The 24,124-nt window shown below is 49.1% G+C and overlaps 1 protein-coding gene across 1 annotated transcript in view; it reads right to left on the bottom strand.

The window, feature by feature from the left end:
- Window positions 1-24,124, bottom strand: part of HTT (huntingtin) — a 149,969-nt gene that overhangs the window by 82,190 nt on the left and 43,655 nt on the right. The window contains exons 27-33 of the mRNA XM_060247262.1: window positions 21,289-21,415; window positions 19,998-20,125; window positions 12,410-12,520; window positions 12,137-12,214; window positions 9,770-9,993; window positions 8,840-8,918; window positions 7,374-7,535 (exon numbers count right to left, since the gene is read on the bottom strand). Of these exons, the coding sequence (XP_060103245.1) occupies window positions 7,374-7,535; window positions 8,840-8,918; window positions 9,770-9,993; window positions 12,137-12,214; window positions 12,410-12,520; window positions 19,998-20,125; window positions 21,289-21,415 (909 nt within the window). The remainder of the gene's footprint in view (window positions 1-7,373; window positions 7,536-8,839; window positions 8,919-9,769; window positions 9,994-12,136; window positions 12,215-12,409; window positions 12,521-19,997; window positions 20,126-21,288; window positions 21,416-24,124) is intronic.

Below are 24,124 nucleotides of genomic sequence, written 5' to 3'. Positions count from 1 at the left end.
GTGTCCTAAAGAGACAAGTACAAAAGTTTTTATTGTATTACGGTGCAGTTTTACGACAGGTGTTCTGTGTTTTATCATCTCCTGCATTACAAGCTCATTACAAGAAACGGTGCCACTACAGTCTACAAAAGATTGTCAAATTTAAGCGTTTAGAATAAATGGATAAATGGGTAGGACAAATGGGCTGGTTCAAACAGGCTGAGTATCAATGAAATATCTGAACATTAATCTGGGAATGAAAAAGCCTACACTTTCCCCGTAATCATAGCCAATTACCATTCGAGTGGCAAACAACTCATCAATGCAATAGAAGTATAACTAAAATTTTACTGTCATGACATCCAGATATGGTAAGACAAAAAATTACAGGAAGAAAACTGCTATTCTAGGACCCCTGATGACACCGAGTTCAAAAGAAGAACCCATCAACCATGTATGACTCAGTTACAAAACTTAATGCAAATAATTCAGACTGCTCCCAGTACCGTACATATCTGTGAAGCAGTCTGAAATTCAGTGACACAAGAATGTAATTCAATTGTTGTTCAATTATAGGGGGCAGATGTTAAAACACACACACACCAAAATTCTCAACTGATCTGATGAAACCAGGAAAAAAAACACAAAAAGGAGATCCAGCAGACAACTGATGTTTTTATACCAGGGCAGCAAGTTAAGTTTGGTTGTAGACATTTTGTGCTTTACAATGTGCATTATGAATTGGTAACATGGAACTTTGAAATGTTCATCACTCAAAAATATAGAAAATGCAATTTAAGGCAAACTGTTAAAAGGATGGACAGGTTTCTTACCTGTAACTGATGATCTTCAAGTGGTCATCTGTGCAGTCACACATATGGGTTTATCCACCAGGATCGAGCCCATCTCGGAGAATTCAAAGCAATCCTAAAGCGTTATTTTTGGTGCGCCTTTCCCCTCGTCCTGGGGAGGGGGCAGCGACTGCGCATGCCCAGACGAGGGGGAGGCGCCCAACCCACTCAGTTTCTTCCCGCCGCCGGTAGGTGTATAAAATGCAATGATGTGAAAGTCCAGCAGCGGGGAAGGCTGGGCGGGTATGTGTGACTGCACAGATGACCACTCGAAGATCATCAGTTACAGGTAAGAAACCTGTCCATCTTCATCGTGGTCTCTGTGCAGTCCCACATATGGGTGACTGGCAAGCTACTTGGCAGGAGGCGGGTGCTGGATCTGTAAAGAAGGTCTGCAAGTTAGAGTAGAGTAAGTAGAATAAATTCGTACTCACAATAGGTAGCAGATGACTTCAGTCGAAGATTGATCTCAGCACAGCCTGCCCAAAGGATGTGTCACGCCGGGCACGAACGTCGAGAGCGTAGTGCGAGGCGAAGGTAGATGGGGATGACCAGACCGCAGCAGCGCAAATGTCCTCCATCGGAACGCCCTTGCAGAAGGCTGTTGAGGTTGCGACCGCTCTGGTGGAGTGAGCTCGCAAGTGCTCAGGTACGGGCTGTTTAGCCAGTTCGTAGCATAAAGATATGGTGGAGGTAATCCACTTGGAGAATCTTTGGGTAGAGATTCTAGCACCCTGATTATGGGTAGCATAAGACACAAAAAGTCTATTGTCTTGTCGGAACTGTTTAGTTCTGTCGATGTAGAAGGCCAGAGCTCTACGTACGTCTAGGTGATGCAGGGTGCGTTGGGCCGCGTCTGTAGGGTTTTGAAAGAACGCAGGCAGGACGGAAGGTTTCCCTAGATGGAAAGGCGACACCACTTTAGGTAGGAAAGTGGGATCAGGACGTAGCACCACCTTGTTATGGTGGAAAATAGTGTACGGAGGGTCTGCCCTGAAAGCGCAGATGTCGCTGGCTCGTTTACCAGTAGTAATGGCTACCAAGAGGGCAGTCTTCTACGTCAGAAGGTGTAAAGAAATGGAAGCCATGGGTTCAAATGGTGGCTTCATTAACTGACTGAGGACTAGGGATAGGCTCCAAGCGGGTTGTATTTTGCGGATTGGAGGGTGAAGGTGAAGGATTCCCTTCAGGAAGGCCTTGGTAGCGGAGTGTGAGAATACAGTGGAGCCATCAATGCATGGATGGAATGCAGAGATGGCTGCCAGGTGCACCTTCAGGGAGGAGTGAGACAGACCGGTCTTGGAGAGAGCCAAGGTGTAAGTCAAAATCTGATTGATATTGGCTGACTCAGGTCGAAAGGAGCGTAAATCAGCGTATTTAGAGAAACGTTTCCATTTGAGGGTATAGGATTTTCTGGTAGCGGGTTTCCTAGCGTTGAGGAGGATATGTCGGACTTCTGGCGTGAAGGTTAGGAATTGATTCTCCATGCTGTAAGGCGGAGGAGAGTAGGGTTGTGATGAAGAACCCTGCCCTTCTGCTGAGAGAGAAGGTCCTGAGTTTGTGGGAAGCGGTGAAAGAGACCGTGAGACAGCAAGAGGAGAGTGGTGAACCATGGTTGACGTAGCCACCATGGAGTCACTAAGATGCAGTTGGCACTGTCCGTCATGATTTTCTGCAATACTCTCATAATGAGAGGAATTGGTGGAAACATGTACAACATTGGGCCGCTCCAGGATTGTAGGAAGGCGTCCCCTGCTGATTGTGGAGATGGCTGGTCGCGCGTGAAAAAGTGTGGGCATTGTGTGTTGTCTGGTGTTGCAAAGGTATCTATGTCCGGTGTACCGAACTTCTGAAATAGCGGAAGGAGATAACGGCGGTTGATGGACCACTCGTGATCGTTGATGGGGTGTCGACTGAGAGCGTCCGCTTGAACATTTTGGATCCCGGGTAGATGCACTGCAGATAGGAAAATGCCCTGGGCAATGCTCCAGTGCCATAGGCTCAAAGCTTTCTTGCATAGTCTGATGGAAGCGGTACCCCCCTGCCGGTTTATGTAGAAGACAGTTGCGATGTTGTCCGATGTGACTTGGACATGCTTGTTGTGAAGCGATGGGAGGAAAGATCGCAGGGCCCTGTGGACCACCATCAACTCCAGGCAATTTATGTGGAGGGAGCGCTCGTATTCTGTCCACTGGCCTTGTACGGTGAGCTGTCCTAAGTGGGCTCCCCATCCCCACTTTGAAGCATCCGTAGTGACAATCACCGAGGGAGGAGTCTGAATAAAGGACATTCCCTTGAGAAGGTGATGGTGCACAGTCCACCATTTGAGAGAAGGAATGATGTGAGCTGGGACAGTGAGCACAGTGAGCTGATGTTGACGCTGAGGATGGAAGGTCCTCACGAACCACAACTGAAGAGGACGCATGTGCAGTTTGGCAAATAGGAGCACGGAGGTGGTGGCGGCCATGAGGCCTAGCATCCTCTGAAAGGTGAGAGCTGTCTGGGAGCGATGTAGGATAATGTCTCTGGCCAGAGACATGATATGTTGTGCTCTGTCTGTTGGTAGATACGCCTTGCATGACAGAGTCGAAAGATGAGCCCCTATAAATTGAATGGATTGAGTAGGGGTCAGGTTCGATTTGGAAGTGTTGACTTGAAGGCCCAGAGAGACCAGGAGGGACAGGGTCGCGGAGACATCGGACTGGAGCTGTTCCTTGGAATGGGAGACGACTAGCTAGTCGTCTATATATGGGTAAATGGAGATGCGTTGTTGTCTCAGAATCGCTACTACCACCGCCATGCACTTCGTGAACACTCTCGGGGCTGTAGAGAGGCCGAAAGGAAGAGCACGGAATTGGTAGTGTTGAGCCCCTATGGCGAATCTGAGGAATCTCCTGTGATGATGGCTGATGGAGAGGTGAAAGTATGCATCTTGGAGATCTATCGATGCCATCCAAGCTTGTTCTGGGATCAACGGAAGGATGGACTGGAGTGTGACCATCCGAAATTTCTTGTGATGAATATGGTGGTTGAGTTTCCTGAGATCTAGTATGGGGCGCAGGCCTCCGTCCCTCTTCGGAACAAGGAAGTAGCGGGAGTAGAAGCCGGTGTGATGATATTGGGGGGGGGACTGGTTCTATGGCCCCCTTGGCCAGCAAGGTTGCTACTTCCTGGAGAAGATGGGGTGACGGAGGAGTAGAGATGAACCTGCGGTGTGTTGGGGTCGAATTGAACTCTATTGAGTACCCGTTTAGGATGATTGAGAGTACCCAGGAGTCGGATGTTATGGTTTCCCAGTTGTGGTAGAACGGCTGCAGTCTGATGTCTGGGCGATGAGGTGTTAGGAGAGGAGCAGGAGAGTCAAAGAGACTGCTTATTGGTCGACGTTGTCTTCTTCGTGGTCTGAGGGCGTGCCCTCTGTTGGAATGGCTGCTTAGTTTGAGGAGGCTTGCGCCTCCAGGGTTCATTTTGGCGTGGAGATCTAGAGCATTTAAAGTAATTAGGCTTCCAAGGTCTTTGTTTGGAGGTGGATTGGGGCTGGGTGACTCCTAGCCGCTTCGTTCTTTTTCTGCTATCGTCGACGTTGGTAAGTATGTCATCCGTTGTAGCATTAAATAGGCCTAGGCCATCAAATGGTAAGTCCTCAATTTTGAATTTGATGTCTGGCTGCAGAGAAGAAGACCTGAGCCATGCGTGTCTGCGCAGGGCGATGGCTGAAGCTAAGGTTCTGGAGGAGCATTGGGCTGCATGGCGGGCAGTGTTTATCTGTTGCTTGCTCACTCTGGAAAGCTCCTGTAGGGCATGGTTGGCTTGCTTTTGGGTAGCCTCTGGAAGGGCTGTGACCAAAGAGCTCAGTTGTGTTGTAAGGTTGTAGGCATAAGCGGAGAAATATGCCATATAATTATGTATCTTGGTAGTGGCAGTGGTGAGGGAGTAAATTTTTCTCCCAATGGTGTCCAGTTTCTTACCCTCTTTCTCGGGAGGAACAGGGTGCCTGGTCTGTTTGGACTTTGAGGAAGAATGGACGATCATAGAGTTGGGAGCCGGGTGGTTGAAGAGGAACTTCGACTCTGGCGCATGCACCTTGTAAAGTGCCTCAACCCTCTTGGACGTTGGAGGTACGGAGGCTGGCTTATCCCAGGCTTCCTTTAAAGTCTCCAGATGGACTGGGAGCATGGGAAATGAGGATCCTGTAGGGAGGTCTGCATGTACCAGGTCATAGACCACGTCAGAAACTCTTGGTACATCTGTTGTCAATTTTACATTAAGAGATGTAGCCATGTTGGATAGAAGGTCCAGGTATGACTTAGGCCCTTCGGATGGAGAGAGGTCTGCCGGCTTGGCTATGTCTGAGTCTGGAGAGTGGAGGTCTGAAGCTGAGGAATTGGATGATACGGATTGCTCAGCCTCTGAGTCATCGAGGGTCTCAACTTCTGGAGTTTTCCTAACCTGTTCTGGTGCAGGAGGCTCGAGTCTAGGAGGCTGCGCCGGAATGATAGGAGAAGGTAGTTTAGGCCTGTGGTCACGGTACTGATGGTGATCGTGGTGGGGCCTCTGGTAGTCGTGTGGAGACGGGTCTCGGTACCGAAGGCGGTCGTCCTTGCGGGAGTGATCCCTATAGTAAGCCCTCTCTCGGAATCTGGAGTCTTCACGGGACCGAGAGTGCTCCCGGGTGCGATGTCTGTAGAAGCCGGGAGAGAGTGATCTAGGGTATCTTCTATAGTATCTGCGAGGCGATGGAGATCTAGACCTCGAAGGGGTATAATAGTAGTAATGATCCTTGTGGCCACTTCGGGATCTCTTATCTCGGAGTCGAGGGGGCTCTCTCGGAGTCGAGGGGTTCCTGGTTAACACTGGTATAGTGATCGGTTGGAGCGTAGGGAGCTCGCGGAAGCGGTCCTCTAGGATATTCAGGCGTTGACTCCTGGTCGAAGTCGGAGACTCGGTACCTAGGATTTGGTCCGGTAGTGACTCGTGCACCGATGGAGATCTTGAACTAATGCGCATAATTTCCAATGGCGTGATGGCCGGAGTCGAGGTGGATTTCGAAGCCGGGGTGGTCCGAGTCGAGGCAGCAGCGGTCGTGGTAGGCCGAGGTGTAGGAGGCCGAATTGTGACGACGGGTTCGAGAGGAAGTCGAATCGCGGCGACGGGTTCGAGAGCCTTATGGCCAAGTTTCTGCCTCTTGGGAGACTTCGGATTCGAAGGGTCGCTCGGAGTCAGGTTTGAAGGGTCTCTCGGGGTCGACTCGGTACGATGCCGTTTCTTGGTGTCGTCAGATTTTTTCTGATGCTTGCCGGATTTATGCTTGCTGGGAGCCTGCGCCACGGAAGCAACCAGCTGAGTCATTCCCTTAAGAAGTAGGGAAGACGGCGAGGTTTGCGAGCCTGAAGCTTGCACCATTACCGGGCGTAGAGACGACTCTAGCAAATGGCTTTTGAGTCTTGCCGCGCGGTTCTTCCTCGCCTGTTTGCCGAACTGGCTACAGTGCACACAAGAATCTGTTCGGTGTGCTTCCCCGAGGCAGAAAAGGCAAAGAGAATGCCCGTCGGTTGACGGTATTTTCGCTGCACAGCGAACGCACCTTTTAAAAGTATTTTTTTTCTTTTTCCTTCCCTTCCATCCGCCCGGAAAGAGAGGGGGGGGGGAAGAGGAGGTCGAAAAACGAAGTAAAGAGAAATATTTTTTTCTTTTTACGATACCAGAATGAAGAGAAGAGGAATGGGGAACGAAGAACGGGAACGACGTAGATCGGGAAAGGTGAAAGGACTGCAATGAAGCGGGAGATCAGCGAGATAGGTGTTTTCCGGATGGCGGTAAAGAAGAAACTGAGTGGGTTGGGAGCCTCCCCCTTGTCTGGGCATGCGCAGTCGCTGCCCCCTCCCCGGGACGAGGGGAAAGGCGCGCCAAAAATAACGCTCTAGGATTGCTTTGAATTCTCCGAGATGGGCTCGATCCTGGCGGATAAACCCATGTGTGGGACTGCACAGAGACCACGATGAAGATTGTTAAACTTTCCTAAACACCAAATAATCAAAGCAAATGAAATTTAAATTAGAGGGGCTGGATGAGGCCCTGGAGGCCTGGTATATGAAGCTTTTAAGCCTTATTTTCTGACACAGAATCCAGCCCTCACTGCTTTTACCCACAGCATGAAAACACAACGAGCTTTCCTCTACCTCCTTCTCCCTGCTATGGCCCACCAGCTGACTTTAACAGAGGTTGCTGAAGGATTCATCGTGTTAACACTTTAACCTCTGGATGCCTTGTATTACAGGCGACGCAGCAGGCGGCTATGAGGACCTATAGGCACTATCAGCTGTTCTGGCATAATGGAGTTTAACTTGCTCCAACCCACACGTTACATGACCCATGACAAATCCATAGCCATGAAGAGGAAAAGGATTCCTTCTGAATTAAGATCTGCCAGCTAATTTTACCACTGAGATCAGTGCAAACAGAAAAATTTTTCCCTCTGCAATGAATAGAGTGGGGATAATAAAGAGTTTCCTCTGAGCACATATAGTGCCAACACAGACTCACCTGATCTGAATCTAAAAGGCAGTAGTTAACTCGTAATTGCACCAGTTGTGCAAGAAGATCCAGAACTTGCCTCTGCAGCTGCACAGAAGTTGTTGTGGTGTATTGCTTTAATGCTTTGATAACAAGGGGCTCAAACAAACGAATGTGATTATGAATAATATTCTATGAAAAAAGTGAAAAAGACACCAACTGAGTAAGATTTCAATTTCAAAAACAGGTTCAAAAATCACATACACAAACTGCAATAATTAAACAGATTGCAAAATTAAATCTTAAAACAAATTACAGAATCAAACCTTTCCGTCTCTTATATAAATTGATACAAAGAGAGGCATCCACGGAGTCCTCATTATTGGCCTGACTCCCACAAACTGAGCATGAAAATGACCTGGGGCTAAGCTGCCAGGGTGGATCCTAAGGGACACGGTTTCTTGGAGATGGTGCAGAGGAGTATTGCGTGTTCTAAGGATGCCCTGCCACGTTTTGGAATACAATGAAAATCTGGACTCCAGATGTATATACAATGCAACTATGTGGTGAATTAGCTAAGCAGAGTGTTGGTTAAGGAGACTGAGGAAGAATATGTAAAACTGTTACCTAGGGTCCCTTGATGAGAAGAAACAGCAAACGTTGAGAGCATTTTTACTTATTTAAAATATTGGTAAACCTGCCTTTTCCCCTGTGAGCTAAATGTGTTTCTCTTGCTGTGGGGAGGAAGAATTTGCCTCTGAGTGAGAGACGAGGGGGAAGTGTGTTGGGGATGATCTGTAGGGTCTAGCAAAAGAACTGCTAGTGCCCAAGAGTCGGGAGAAGGGGGGGGGGGGGAATTGACCAGTTTGCAGTGAGAACCTGGAGTGCTACAAGAAGTTTATGATGGTGATGAAAAGGGCCACCAACTTATTGCATGAGCATGTTCCATTGTATGACCTTGCTTTTGGAACAAGGTCAAGGCAAGAGATGCTCAGTTGTGGCTTGGATTTTTGCAGTGTTTCAAGGATTCAACATGAGATGTCACAGTAGTAGTCTGACATTTCAGATGCCAACCCGCTAAGTGATATAGGAAGGGGGAAGGGCACATAACTAAGGATCACAAAACTCCCCCCCCCCCCCCGAACTACAGTTCCTCTTCACTTGGACTCCAGCATTTCACAAAAGTGAGCTTGGCTGCGAAACATGTACCTGTGGGGGGCAGGGGAGACTGCAGGGAAGGAAACAATGGGAGCGAGAAGGATAAGCACCCCTCACCTACACCTCCCCCCACGGAGGAGGGATATGTTTAACAACTATGCAACTGCATTAGCCGTTATCCTCATGTTTACAGTAGGCAGGATGGAGCTGCGAGAGGACTGTCTCTCCAAGAAGAATAAGAAAAAAAAACGTGGAGAAGCAAACATTCAAAAGGATTTTTCTTTTCAATTTTCCACAAAGAACCACAAGCAACAGTTCAACATATTTTTTGTTTGTACCTTCTCTGCACGATGCTTCGCCGTGCTGGTTATGCTGGTTTTCAGTTGTGCAGAAACTTTTTGCAATACGTCAAACCAACTATAAAAGGAAACACTTATTATTAGTGCCCATTTATTCTACCACCATTGCAGTGAAAGCATTGCTTTTTTAAGGTGACTAATGTGTCAAAAACACTTCCAAGGTGTGAATCTGGCTTTCCAAGGGACATATAGCCACATTCAAAACAGGAGAGATCTCAGGTCACTGGTCTACTAACCTAGAGCACCTCTGCCTAGTCAGGATTAAGTTTCTGCTTGTTCACCCCCATCCAGCCCATTACTAACTCCTAGCCCTGGTTCAGAACATAAACAGCATCCTTGGGATTCAGTGGGAAAGCATGGCAGAGCTGGGTGGTGTCCACATATCAGTGACACTGCAGCCCCAGGCCTCCTGATGACCTCTCCCGGTGGCTTCATATAGATATTAAATAGCACAGAGGATGAAATGGAACCCTGCAGCACGCCACAGGCCAACAGCCATGGGGCAGAGTGGGGATCCCCCAACACTGTCTTTTTTAGACTGACCCCCCAGATAGCGTACAAACCACTGTAACATAGTGCCTCTTAGTCCCTGTGCTGGATACTATGGTTGACAGTATCAAAGGCCACTGAGAGATCCAACCGGGGGGGCGGGGAGACTGGATTTATCCCCCACCGTTCACTCAGAGTCCCGGAGTGGCTTACATTCTCCTTTCCCTTACTCTCCCCACGACAGACACCCTGTGAGGTAGGTGGGGCTGAGACTGACCCAAGGTCACCCCGCAGCTGCATGTGGAGGAGTGGGGAGTCAAACCCAGTTCTCCTAGATTAGGGTCTGCACATTTAACCACTACATCAAACTTAAGGAAGCCAAAGATCCTATCTGAAATTCAGAACCAGAGTTTTGCTCACCCAGAAGTATCATGTTCCTGCTCAGCCTGCACCATGTTCCTCAGACTGGCATCAGCCAGGGCTTGTGTGAAATGTGTGTAAGGCGCCATGAAGCAATAATGATACAGGCCCGGTCTCAGGTTGGAAGAGCCCAAGCGCTGAGCTTTGCCTTGAGATCCTCTCGTGCTTGAAGACAAGCAATCATACTGGGAAGCCAAATTTGTGCCAAACAATGTCTTCAGCAGCTAAGGAAAGATGAAGAAACAATTTGGAAGTCAGGTAAAGTCACATAAACCAGGGGTGTCAAACACGTGGCCTGTGAGCCAAACCAGGCCCCTGAGCAACTGGCTGTCATCTGCTCCCTTCTCCCTCTCTTTGCCTTCCTTTTGCATAGCAGCTGGCTTTGCAAGGCTTGCTCAATTGCACAGGAACTACAGAGCAAAGCCTATTTTCTCCATTGGCTGAGGCTCCTCCCTTGGGGAAGGAGGGGAGGCAGAGTTTGTTTTGCCAGGCTCTCTCAATTGGACAGTAGCCAAGCCTCTCTTCCTTCTAGCGGCTGAGGCTCCTCCCCCTCCTGGTCTCCTGGGGAAGGAAAGAAAGAGCCAGAGTTTCTTTTGCCCAGTTCCCTGGATCCCATGGGAGAGATACAAAGAAAGCACCTTTAAGACCAATGAGTGCTAAAGTTTTAAACATGTTTTATTTTAAGTTTTTAAAAAATATTTGTGTTTATATGTTTTTTTAATAAAGTTTATATCTCCTGTACCTGGCATTACATTTTATGACACACTTGGGGCCCAACAAAGCCCCATTCATGTCAGATCTGGCCATCATAACAAATATAAACTCTAAGACAAAAGAGTGACATGAACCCCGTTCTCCAGTTTCTCAATCTGCCAACTACAGGTCCCTGAAGGCAGCCCCAGGACACCTCCTGCATACCTGTGAGCTGAGCAACTAAGGCCTGCCAAGCCCCGGCCTTCTCTCCGGACACCTGCTTATGGCATCTTCTCAAAAAGAAAAGGGGAAAACTGCTTCATGCTGGCCCTTGTTTTGCAAAGCCAAGTTAAGAGGGGTTTTGCTTTCCTGTGCAGTCAATTGCTGATGCCTGCGGTAGTTCTTCTGACTTCAGAATTTTATAAATGGACTTCTGAAGGGTTATTTCACATTTATTATTAATGCAATTTATTAGGAATGATAAACAACTGCACAACTTATCACTCAGTTTGAATGTTCACTCCTAAGGCAGTTATGGGGAAGAGCCTGATGCAGAGGACATTTGTCCTGATTAGGTAAGGTTACCTGTTGCCCACTTCCAGATGGGCCTGTGGGTGGGGGAGGGGGAGAGGACATCCTTCCTGGCACCCAGAATTGATTGCTTGGGAGCTGCAGTACCCCGGGGGAGGCTGGAAGGAGAACAGCGGCCTCAAAGCCCTCCAGGGTCAGAAAGAGCCCCATATCTTCTTCCAAGAGCGATTCACAAGCAAATATGAATGAGACCTGAGTAATATCACTGAAAAGTCAGCCACAAATCAAACAGCTTATGAATTTATTTATTTATTGTTCATTTTATTTATTGTTTATTTTATCACATTTATATCCCACCCTCCCCTGACGGGCTCAGAGCAGCTAGCAACACCTAAAAACAACATAAATTTAAAACGAAATAAATAAAACCTATAAATAATTATAACACAGACACACGCACATGGCTACGAGCAAAAAAGCTCTTCATTGTTTGGTGGTTTCATGCAAGAAAGAATGTTTTATATCAGAAGAAAAAAAATTAGCCCTAAAATATGCATGTTATTCCTAAGGCTTTCAGCTTCTTGATTTGTGGCTGACTTTTCAAATATGTTACTCACTTCTTCTTGCGTAACTGTCTCATTCACGTTCCTTTGTGAAAGCTGTTTCTGATTTTTGAAAATGTAATAGTATATTTTTGCAAAATAGATTTTAATACATTTTTCATTGGTAGTGGGTAGTTCCAGCCCCCCTTTAGTAGCATTTAAGACACAATCAATGTTTCCTCTAAGATGCAGAGTCTTGCGAGCAAAAAATCTACTTTGTGAGCTACTGACATTAAAGTTGTGAGCTCCTGCATAAATTAGTGTGCTCTGGGGCTTACAGGGAACACTGGACACAATGTAATACATGCAAAATGACATTTCCATCCACCTACAGTTCATGCTAGCACAGTACGAGGCAGTCTCCCATTCAAATGGATAGGACTGCACACATTGGCCTTTTCCAGACCTGAAAGGGAAACATGCCTTTGGTTCAAGGCTTTTAAATATTACAGGGATACTGCAAGATGAACCCAGGTCACTGTGACTTCTGTAAATTCCCACAGCACTTTAGTTTGCTTTGGAACAAGAAGGACCACTCTACCTGCTGCACACACACAGTTGCCATCATCGGTTCTCTGTTGAAACAGGATTTCAGATAACCCAAAATTTCTTCAACATACTGGAATAGAAACATTTAAAACAAGCTGCATTTAAACAAACCTTCTGCAAAAGGATATATTTCTTATCATTAAAGCTAGCAGTTTAAGAGACATTTTCTATAAGGTAAAAAACCCTGTATATTACATAGCAATCAATTATATTTGACAATTATTCAAAGGCAACTCTGAATAAATATAAGCAATTTTCAACCAACTTTTCCAATGTCTTGAAGAGTTGCAAGCTCTAAAATCTGAGAGAGGACATCCAGGGCAGATCGGAGGAAGCCACCAAACTTCTCTGTGGTGTTCTGGAGGTCCAGTGTGACCTAAACAAACCAGATCAAGAGAGCTTTGTGGAAACTTACCAAACCAGTGACAAAGGGACTAAGAGTGCTAACAAAAGTCAGGTGTCCAGTGGGTAAATGTATTCCGGGCAGGAAGATAAAGTGAACTTTACTTGCACTCAATGAAGCAGAAGGACAAGGAAGAAAACAAAAATTGTGGGAGGCCTGTAAGTCCAGACAGTGGTGCCTTTGAGACCAACAACATTTTATTCTGGGTATAAGGCTCATGTGCACACATGTGGCTACTCACCTGAATCTATCTTCTGAAGTATGACTTTTAGTAGCCTTTGATTCCTGCTTCTGTGTCCAAAGCTCAGCAGATTTCCTTGCACAAAAGCTCTGTTTCTGTTCATTAGACTGGGTGCTATTTGGGATGGGGTTGTTTAACACTGAGGCTGTGGAATCTGGCACTGTCAGTGCCGACACTGTCAAAGCTACGTGTGAGAATGCAGCCATTTCTCTCACAACAGTCTTCAACCTGTTATCATGATTCAGCCTAGCTTGTTCTGTCAACTTCAGGCAATAATGGCAGGAGTCCACTTTATGCTCCTCCCACACACATAAAAGGCCAAGGCTGTGCCCATCTGTGGATGGGCTGTTTCCCTTGCAGGCAGAACAATGCTTAAAATGTTGTGTGCTGCACCATAAGCATGCAACCCGCATTTAAATCTTTCTTTGCTCCGTTTTTTTCATAGCATTTAAGCAGACAGTCTGAAGAAACTGAGAATGAGAAGGTTCCTTTAGAGGCAACTGCGGCTGCTGCAGTTAAGGAAGAGCTGACCAGTGAGCACATCTCTGCCGACACTGGGTGCTTGCAGTGAGGGGTCTTTTGGGGTGGGGAGGCTGGTGCTCAAAGTATGAGAGCTTTTGTAGGTTCCAAGGCTCTGCATGCACATGCTTGAAATTCCATATCCAGTATATGTGATCCACAGAGACCAAAAAGAAGAACTAAGAATTACAAGAGCATTTGGTTAAAAAAAACTGTTAACATTATTAATGGTAATGAGTCCAGTAACTGGACCCAGATGATGTATGGATTCAGCCTCTTTCTTCTTGCAGCCAGCCTGATCTTTTTGTGTGTGTGTGTGTGGGGGGGGTAATACTTAACAGCGGCAGTTTAGGAAGGACAGGTTTCTTACCTGTAACTGGTGATCTTCGAGTGGTCATCTGTGCAATCACACATATGGGTAATCCGCAGGATTGGCCCCGACCTCGGAGAGTTCAAAGCAATCTTGATCGTAGATCTGGCGCGCCTCCCGCTTGTCCTGGGAGGAGTCAGCTACTGCGCATGCCTGGAGAAGGGGGAGGTGCTTAGCCACTCAGTTTCTTCCCGCCGCCGGGTAGGTGGAAATAACTGTGCTAACTAACTTCCAGCAGCGGGGAAGGCTGGGTGGGTCTGTGTGATTGCACAGATGACCACTCGAAGATCACCAGTTACAGGTAAGAAACCTGTCCATCTTCTTCGTGGTCTCTGTGCATTCACACATATGGGTGATTAGCGAGCCATTTCTTCGGAGGTGGGTGCTGGATCTGTAAGAAAAGGTAGGATTAGAGTGTAACATAATGATAGTGTTACTCACGGTGGTTAGTCGAAGATCGATCGTAGCACCGCTTGTCCGAAGGAGGCGTCTCGCCGGGCACGAACGTCGAGGGCGTAGTGCGAGGCGAAGGTAGATGTAGAGGACCAGACGGCTGCGGCGCAGATGTCCTCTATAGGTATGCCTTTCATGAAGGCGGACGAGGTGGCCACGGCTCTGGTTGAGTGGGCTCGTATATGTTGAGGGATTGGTTGTTTTGCCAGCTGGTAGCAGAGTTCGATGGCAGCAACAATCCATTTGGAGAGTCTCTGGGTGGATATTCTGCTGCCCTGATTATGGGTAGCGTAAGTGATAAAGAGTCTGGGGTCTTTACGGATTTGGCGGGTTCTATCTATGTAGAAGGCTAGGGCTCTCCGTGCATCCAAGTTGTGGAGTGCCCTTTGTCCCGCGTCCGCGGGGTGCTGGAAGAAGGCTGGTATAATGGACTGTCTTCCCAGATGGAAGGGAGAGACGACCTTGGGAAGAAAGGTCGGGTCAGGTCGGAGGACCACCGTACTGTTATGAAATGTCGTATACGGTGGGTCTGCTCTGAATGCGCAGATGTCACTGGCCCTCTTACCTGTGGTGAGGGCCGTAAGTAATGCCGTCTTCCATGACAGCAGGTGCAGTGGAATGGAAGCCATGGGTTCGAAGGGCGGTTTCATGAGTTGGCTCAGGACCAGAGATAGGCTCCAGGTGGGTAGAACTTGTTTGATTGGTGGGTGAAGGCGAATGATGCCCTTGAGGAAGGCTCTAGTCGCATGGTGAGAAAAAACCGTTGTGCCATCGATGCGGGGGTGGAAAGCAGAGATGGCTGCCAGATGTACCTTCAGGGAGGAATACGACAGACCCGCTCTAGAGAGCGTTAAGGTGTAAGTTAGTACCTGAGGTATGGTGGCATAGTTGGGGTCGAAGTTGTGTTGTGAGGCATAGTGTGAGAAGCGTTTCCACTTAAGTAGATAGGATTTCCTAGTAGATGGTTTTCTGGAATTCACTAGGACGTGACGGACCTCTGGGGGGAAATCTAGAAATTGATTCTCCAGGCTGTTAGCTTGAGTGACGCCGGGTTGTGGTGAAGGACCCTGCCGTCCTGTTGGGAGAGGAGATCCCGTGTTTGAGGGAGCTGGGCGAAGGTATTGTTGGACAGGAGCAGCACGGTCGTAAACCAGGGTTGGCGCGGCCACCATGGAGTTATGAGGATGCAGTTTGTGTGGTCTACCTGAATCTTCTGTAGAACTCTGGTGATAAGTGGGATGGGGGGAAAGAGGTAGTGCAGTGTTCCGTTCCAAGTTTGTAGGAAGGCATCCCCCCTGGAGAGGTGGGATGGGGGACCTCTCATGTAGAAGCGGGTGCATTGGGCATTTGATGGTGAAGCAAATACATCTATCTTCGGTTGTCCGAAGACGTTGAAGATCTGTCGGATGTATCGACTGTTGATGGACCACTCGTGGTTGTTGGTCGAGTGGCGACTCAGGGCGTCTGCCTGGGTGTTGTCGGTCCCTGGTAGGTGCACGGCCGTGAGGAAGATGCCCTGGCTTATGCTCCAATGCCACAGTGCGAGGGCTCTCCTGCAGAGTCTGACGGAGGCGGTGCCGCCCTGCCTGTTGATGTAAAAGACTGTGGCGATGTTGTCGGAGGTGACTTGGACGTGCCGGTTCTTTATCGACGGGAGGAAAGACCGCAGGGCCTTGTGCACTGCGATGAGCTCCAGGCAATTTATGTGGAGAGAGCGTTCGTAGTCTGTCCATTGGCCCTGCACCGTGAGGTCCTCTAAGTGGGCTCCCCATCCCCACTTGGATGCATCTGTGGTTACGATCACCGAGGGCGGTGTCTGTTTGAATGGCATGCCCTTGAAGAGGTGATGTTGCTTGGTCCACCATTTGAGGGATGGCACAATGTGTGGTGGGAGGGTGAGTAGTGTGGATTGATGTTGTGTGTGGGGGCGAAAAGTCCTTACGAACCACATTTGAAGGGGGCGCATGTGCAGCTTCGCAAACCGCAGAACTGCTGTGGTTGCTGCCATGAGGCCTAGCATTCTTTGGAAGGTGAGCGCTGTTTGGGAGCGCTGGGCGATGATAGTGTTGGCCATTGACAGTATGGCGAGTGCTCTGTCCTGAGGTAGGGAAGCCGTTTGCGAGAGCGTGGAGATGTCCGCCCCTATGAACTGAATCCTCTGGGTAGGGATTAGTTTGGATTTTGAGAGGTTGACTCGGAGGCCTAGGGTGGCCAGGGTGGAGAGGGTGGTCGAGACGTCCAGTTGTAGTTGCTCCCTGGAATGGGCGACGATCAGCCAGTCGTCTATGTACGGGAAGATTGATATCTGTTGCTGGCGTAATGTGGCTGCTACTACTGCCATGCACTTGGTGAAGACCCTTGGTGCTGTGGAGAGGCCGAAGGGGAGGGAGCAGAACTGGAAGTGCTGCCTCCCTACGGCGAACCTTAGGAATCTTCTGTGATGATGATTGATTGTTATGTGGAAGTAGGCATCCTGGAGGTCTATGGACGCCATCCATGCTCGTTCTGGGATGAGCGGAAGGATTGCCTGAAGCGTGACCATACGGAATTTCTTGTAGATTATGTGTAGGTTGAGTTTGCGGAGGTCGAGGATGGGTCGGAGTCCTCCGTCCCTTTTTGGTACCAGGAAGTACCGGGAGTAGAAGCCGGTGCGATGGTATTGGGGTGGGACTGGTTCTATCGCGCCCTTGTCCAGCAGAGACGCAATTTCTGTCTGCAGGGGTGCGGACGGGGGTGTGGTGAGGAATCGGTGGTGCCTTGGAGTGGATGTAAACTCTATCAGGTAGCCTCTTTGAATGATGGTGAGGACCCAGGCGTCTGATGTTATGGTCCTCCAGGCAGTGTAGAACGGTTGTAGTCGTGTTGATGGGTTTGGCTGATGAAGGGGGACTGGACGGCTCGGGGCAGGGAGGTCAGAGAGATGGTTTGGATGTGGTTGGAGGTTTCTTGGTTGTTTGGCGTCTGTGCTGAAAGGAAGGCTTGGACTGTGGTGGTTTGCGCTTCCATGAATCCTGTTGTCGTGGGGATCTGGCCCCTTTGTATTGGCTGGACCTCCAGTTCCTTTGTCGGTTGGATTGTGTCAGAGGTTGGGAAACTCCCAGACGTTTCGCCCTCTTCCTGCCATCGTCTACTGACGTGAGGATGTCATCTGTAGATGAGCTGAACAGGCCGAGGCCATCAAAGGGCAGGTCTTCCACCTTGTATTTGATGTCTGGTTGGAGGGAGGAGGATCTGAGCCACGCGTGTCTACGGAGTGCTATGGCTGAGGCCAAGGTTTTGGAAGAACACTGTGCAGCGTGCCGTGCAGTGTTGATTTGCTGTTTGCTCACTCTGGCGATCTCTTGCAGGGTAGTGGCGGCTGACTTCTGGGACGCCTCGGGTAGGGATGGTACCAGTGCGCCGAGGGAAGTGGTCAGGTTGTGGGTGTATGCGGAAAAGCATGCCATGTAGTTGAGGATTTTGGTTGTGGCTGTAGTGAGGGCGTAGATCTTTCTCCCGATCGTGTCGAGTTTCTTGCCCTCTCGTTCTGGTGGTACCGGGTGCCTAGTCTGCTTCGATTTCGAAGACGAATGCACGATGATCGAGTTCGGAGCCGGGTGAGTGAATAGGAACTTGGATTCAGGTGCATGTATCTTGTAGAGGGCTTCGACCTTCTTGGATGTCGGCGGTACTGATGCCGGTTTGTCCCATGCTTCTCTGAGTGTTTCTAGGAGGACGGGGAGCATGGGAAGAGATGAGCTGGATGGAAGATCCGCATGCACCAGATCGAATACGACGTCCGAGACTCTGGGGGCGTCCGTATTGAGCTTCAGGTTCAGCGAGCTTGCCATGTTTGCCACGAGGTCGAGGTAGGATTTCGGGCCCTCGGACGGCGATAGGTCTGCTGGCTTGGCTATGTCGGATTCTGGGGATTGTAGGTCCGAACCCGAAGAGTGGTCGGAGTCGGAGAGTTCCTCCTCGGATCCGTCGTCGGTTCCCTGGTGCAGGTCGGGCTGGGGCGTTGTCTTGGGAGCCGTGTGTAAGGACTCGAGTGGCGGCGGGAGTTTCGGTTCGGCGCCGAGATTCGTAAGGTCGTCATGGTGAAGCGGTTCGACCGATGCGGAATGGAGTCTGTGTGAGCGATCTCGGTCGCGAGGAGACTCTTGGTAGCTGTGGTAATGTCGATCGTAGGATGGTGATCGTCGGTGCCGTCTTCGGTTCCGTGGGGATGGAGACCTGGATCTCGATGGAGAGTAGTAGTAGTGTCTCCCCCTGCGGTGGCTGCGGGAGCGACGGCGGCTGCGGGACCTGGTGCGGCGGCGACTGCGGGACCTGGTGCGGCGGCGGCTGCGAGACCTGGTGTGACGGCGACTGCGCGACCTGGTGTGCCGGCGACTGCGGGATCTGGTGCGTCTGCGACTGCGAGACCGCGGTCTGGTCGGGAGGACTCTCGGGGTCGAGGGTTCTCTGGTGAGCGCGTGGGCGTCTACAGGGTGCGAGAGATCTATGAATTTAGATGGGTCGAGGATCCCAACGGATGCGGTAGAGTGCGTATCCAGCAGTTGGTCTGGTGGGGAATTCGGAATGGACGGTGACTTGGATGAAATGCGGATGATTTCCAATGGAGTGATTGATGGTGTTGCTGTCGACTTCGATGTCGGAGTCTTCGGCAGCGATCCGGAGGCAGTGGCGCTCGGGTTCGGGGTCTTCGGCTTGGTGGTCGGGTTCGAGACCGAGTCGAGAGGTCGGGTCTTGTGCTTCTTGGAGCTCACGCTACCCGTCGGGTCCGAGTGGGCGGAATCGGAACGGCGGCGCTTCTTGGGGTCGTCCGACTTCTTGGAGTGCTTGCCGGTCTTAGGCTTACTGGGACCCTGTGCCACGGAAGCTGCCGACTGCGTCTCTCCCACGAGGTGTGGGGAAGATGGCGCGGGTTGTTTTTGTCCGCCATGCGGCATGGCCGGTCGGAGTGTGGTTTCCATGAGGTGGCTCCTGAGTCTCGCGGCGCGGTTCTTGCGGGCCTGTTTGCCAAATTGGCTGCAGTGCACGCAGGAGTCTGGACGGTGGGCCTCTCCAAGGCAGAACAAGCACAGAGAGTGACCGTCGGATGAGGGGATTTTGGATGAGCAGCTGGTGCAGCGTTAGTTGAGGTTGAAGAGAAGGTAGTTGTAGAGATTGCAATGAAGAGGTTGGAGATCAACGAGGAAGGTGCGATCCGGTCGGCGGTAAGGAAGAAACTGAGTGGCTAAGCACCTCCCCCTTCTCCAGGCATGCGCAGTAGCTGACTCCTCCCAGGACAAGCGGGAGGCGCGCCAGATCTACGATCAAGATTGCTTTGAACTCTCCGAGGTCGGGGCCAATCCTGCGGATTACCCATATGTGTGAATGCACAGAGACCACGAAGAAGATCAACATGTTTTATTACTTAACAGATTAAAATAAATATGCTTTGTTTAAACATCTTCCATATCACATTGAAGAGGGCATTTTTACACAAGAGTCAGAATGGGAGTATAGTAAAATAGATGAGGAGGTTGCTTTTAAAAGGGAAAGGATCGAAGTCTGTTGCAACAGTTACTGGATGTATCATCTCCCTTTTACTGTTCTGTCTTCTACTTTTGTAGCCTGCTTTCTGCTTTGTCCTGCCTTAGAATTTTTGTTTGTTTGTTCTTTGCATTGTTTTTCAATTCTGTAGCCTCCTGCACAGCTCAGTAGGTCTGAGTGTCTCAGTGAGAAAGGTGGGCTATAAATGAAGTAAGTAGAATGAATGTAGAAAATGCGAACATAAAGATATGTTCTCTCTGACCTAAAATTTATAAAGCAAAGAAACACAGCACACAAGGATTACCTAGATAATGTCAAAGGGCATATACACAAGGAGGAGATGGTACCTTATAATTGGCATGGGTTGCTTTCAAAACATCATACAGCTTCAGATAGGAAGGGAGGTGGTAAAAGTTGCCCAGCAGTGATGATTTGCTTGTTGGAGTTGGGCCTGAAGCATCTAGTTGCCTCGGAGCTGATAGATTTAAAGGAAGAGAATTAACTTTCCCCAGCATTAAACACTTGGAACCAGCGTTTCATCCCTGTGTAGAGGTCACACAGAACTTCTCTATAGTATTCCAACTTTAGTATACATGATGCCAGAGAGGACGGATTGTTACCTACTAATTCCAACTCTCTCTGCAGATTATCTCATCCTACCTATGTATATATGGCTCTTCAATGCATAAACCCACATACAGTAAAGGATTGAAAAATGAGTTACCAGATAATCAAGCTTATTGCTGTGACTCATCTTCCCAGAGGAATGTGCAACAACCAAACCCCACCCCCCTTGGAATGCCACAGCAACAGCCCCCATGCCTTTGCAGCAAGTGGGCCAACTGTCCAGAAAACGGAGGGGTAGGGAGGCACCCAAGAGTGACATCAGTGGGCAGTGCCAGCTGTCAAAAGCACGCAAACAGCCAGAGGCACCCAGCTGGAGAGGCAGGAGTGGGGCTTGCAGGGCCCAAAGACACACAGGTCTTGGGGCTGAGGAGGGGCTTGTCCTCTGGGTGGTGCTGGTTCACTGGACGTGGCAAACAACTGCGCTTCTCCTGTAGCTACACTGACATAAGATGGGGCACACAGGGTAATACAGAATTAAAGTAGAAGGGCCAAAAATAATGAGTAGTCTAACATACTGATTTTCATCCACCTTAGTGACTAATATCTAGTCATGCATTAAAAAAACGCTCAAAATTTTCTTAAGATGGGGTGGCAATTTCCTTAACCCCCTAAGTCCTTAACCCCCTTGCAATGTTGTCCTCAGAGATCACCACGCCATTTGGAATGCCTGAGTGGGCATCTGGAGTAGGAGGGGGATGGGAGGAAATCGCTGTCCCTTCTTAAGAAAACTTCAGTGCCCTTCAGCCTTCAGAACCTGACTGGAAAGAGGGCTACCTTTTTATCACCTTAACAATGGCGAGTAATAAAGCACAAGCAGATGATACTGGGTGAGAAAAAAGGGGGATCACAGGGGGCAGAAGCAAAGGGCCTGGGCGGAAAGTTGAAGCGGAGAGAGGGAGATTATATGCCGACTTCTCAGAGTCATCTAGGAGCAGAGAGCACCGCAACAGGTCAAGGGCAAAGGAGGGTTCCGCCTTCCTCTGCACTGCCAGACAGACTCATCCTTCCTACCTGGGCTGTTTTCAGTGCTTTTCTTCGGGCTCATGGCTACCGATGCCTGTTCAGCAACTTCCTTCTCTTTTCCTTTGCGTCGAATTGGACTCAGAGAGGGTGGATTTGTTAAAGACGGTAACGTTGCCTTAAAAAGAAAGTGATCATATAAATCCACATGCTTCCATCAGCGATAAATGATTCACACTGACTTTAAACACACACAAAACTGAAGCAAGGGAGGAGAATTCTTGGGGACTTCTCTGCCAGCTATGTGACACTTTTGCTGAGCTACTGCTTCCCGCTATGTTTGCAGGCACTGAAACCCAGGCGCAGCCCGTGGCCCAGAGACAGGCAGCCCAATGAGTTCAGGACCTTGCCCAGGATGGACTTTGGTATTTTTCATGTTTAAATTGTATTTCTGGAAGCAGCTTTGAAGATGATGATGATATTGGATTTATATCCCACCCTATACTCAATCTCAGAGTCAGAGCAGTTCACAATCTCCTTTCCCTGCCTCCCCCACAACAGACACCCTGTGAGGTGGGTGGGGCTGAGAGGGCTCTCACAGCAGCTGCCCTTTCAAGGACAATTCCTGCAATAGCTCTGGCTGACCCAAGGTCATTCCAGCAGGTGCAAGGGGAGGAGTGGGGAATCAAACCCGGTTCTCCCAGATAAGAGTCCGTGCACTTAACCTCTACACCAAACTGGCTCTCTATTGGGGAGAAAAGTGAGGTAAAAATACATAAAAAGACATGATCATCTGCAACATTGCTAGCACTGCTGCTATGGCACACATGACTGAATCGTGATACAAGCAGGAATAGATACAGAAATTGCTGAGCAGTCGGGTTAGAACGGATAAATTGCTGAGCAATCGGGTTAGAACGGATAAAAGGAAGTCCTTATACACCCAAAGGGTGATTAACATGTGGAATTCACTGCCACAGGTGGCGGAAGCTACAAGCATAGCCAGCTTCAAGAGAGGATTGATAAACATATGGAGCAGAGGTCCATCAGTGGCTATTAGCCACAGCGTATTCTTGGAACTCTGTCTGGGGCAGTGATGCTCTGTATTCTTGGTGCTTGGAGGGGCACAGCGGGAGGGCTTCTAGTGTCCTGGCCCCACTGGTCCTGATGGCACCTGGGTTTTTTTGGTCACTGTGTGACACAGAGGGTTGGAATGGATGGGCCACTGGCCTGATGCAACATGGCTTCTCTTATATTCTTATGTGACACAGAGTGTTGGACTAGATGGGCCACTGGCCTGATGCAACATGGCTTCTCTTATATTCTTATGTGACACAGAGTGTTGGACTAGATGGGCCATTGGCCTGATCCAACAGGGCTTCTCTTATGTTCTTATGTGACATAGAGTGTTGGACTGGATGGACCATTGGCCTGATCCAGCAGGGCTTCTCTTATGTTCTTACGTGACACAGTGTTGGACTGGATGGGCCACTGACCTGATCCAACATGGCTTCTCTTATAGTCTTATGTTCACTAATTTCAGCCTATAAACAGCAAAAGCTGCAAATCATACTTTTGAGAAATTAAAGGTTTAGGTTCAAAAAGTAGGGTTCCAGCAAACTTCTAATGATGTAATTCTGCTTTCTTTGACTGAATGAACTCAGGCCCACGAAAATGTTTGGTTGTTTTTTTTTTTTAATTACAAAAGAGTGCTACCCCAGCGGAAGCAACGTCATAGTAGTTACTGACCCAATAAAAGCCACTCAACTTAAGCTGAGCTCCACCCTACAGAAGAGAACAGTCTAGCAGAACTGTGGGACCTGCTGCAGAATCTGTAAATACACCCCTGCTAGCTTCCCTCATTCCCCAGGGCAACCTCCAGTCCCATCCTTTCCTGAGAGAAGGCAATAATTAGGAAGACTCCAGAAGAAGCTGCAAGAAGCATTAGAAGAGTACTGGTGCAATGGAGACAGCCAGAAAGCAGTCCTGGAGAGAATGGCTGCAGTCTAAGCACATCTCAGCTCTCAGGGCCTCTCAGCTCACTGGCAGCAGTCTGGAGGCAATCTGTGAGCTGTACAGAGCCAAGAGCTCGAAGATGCAAGTCTCCAGCAATGCTTTGCAAGGCAACCAGCACAACAAAGAGCTTAGGGGTAGGGAGGGGGGAAGGTTTCCATATTAGTGAGTTTGGTTTCTGGATAGGCTTGAGTTGCACAAATTAAAGGTTGGTGCTAGGAATCTGAGAGCTTCAAGCTTCTCCAAATGGTGGAGTTGCAAGACTATCCTCATCGCCTACAGGACTCAACTGCCAGAATAGCTGTCAGTACAGGCAAGGCAGTGGAGACAAATACAAGGGGAAGGATGGAAACATCTGAATCCAAAACAGAAGGGGGCAGAGATATGGTTAAGAGGACTACTACAGACTTAGCAAGGCCATTCTGAAGGCCTTCTCCTTCCATTTGCTTCAACAGGTTCTGTAGTACTAGTTTCTCAACTACACTATGCCACAGTTGGACAGGACCTCCAGGGTCATCTAGTCCAACCCCCTGCATGATGCAGGAAATTCACAAGAACCTCCCATCCCCTTACACAAATACCCAGCAACCCCCTACTCCAAGCCTAGAAGATGGCAAAACACACACACACCTCCAGGCCAAAGTAAGAAAAGCTGCTGTCTAACCCCAAAGTGGAGATTAGCATTTCCCTGGGCATGCAAGAAGGGGCCATAAGAACTAAGCACTGATGCAGCCCTTCCTGCCCTCCTTTCGATGATCTGTCTAAGTTCACAGGATCAGCATTGCTGTCAGATGGCCATCTGGTCTGTTTAAAAACCTCCAAAAGAGGAGAGCCCATCACTTCCCAAGGAAGCCTGTTCCACTGAGAGCCCTCT

Source organism: Heteronotia binoei, chromosome 9 (assembly GCF_032191835.1).
Source record: "Heteronotia binoei isolate CCM8104 ecotype False Entrance Well chromosome 9, APGP_CSIRO_Hbin_v1, whole genome shotgun sequence".
NCBI lineage: Eukaryota > Metazoa > Chordata > Lepidosauria > Squamata > Gekkonidae > Heteronotia > Heteronotia binoei.
This window is presented reverse-complemented; position numbering and strand designations above follow the sequence as displayed.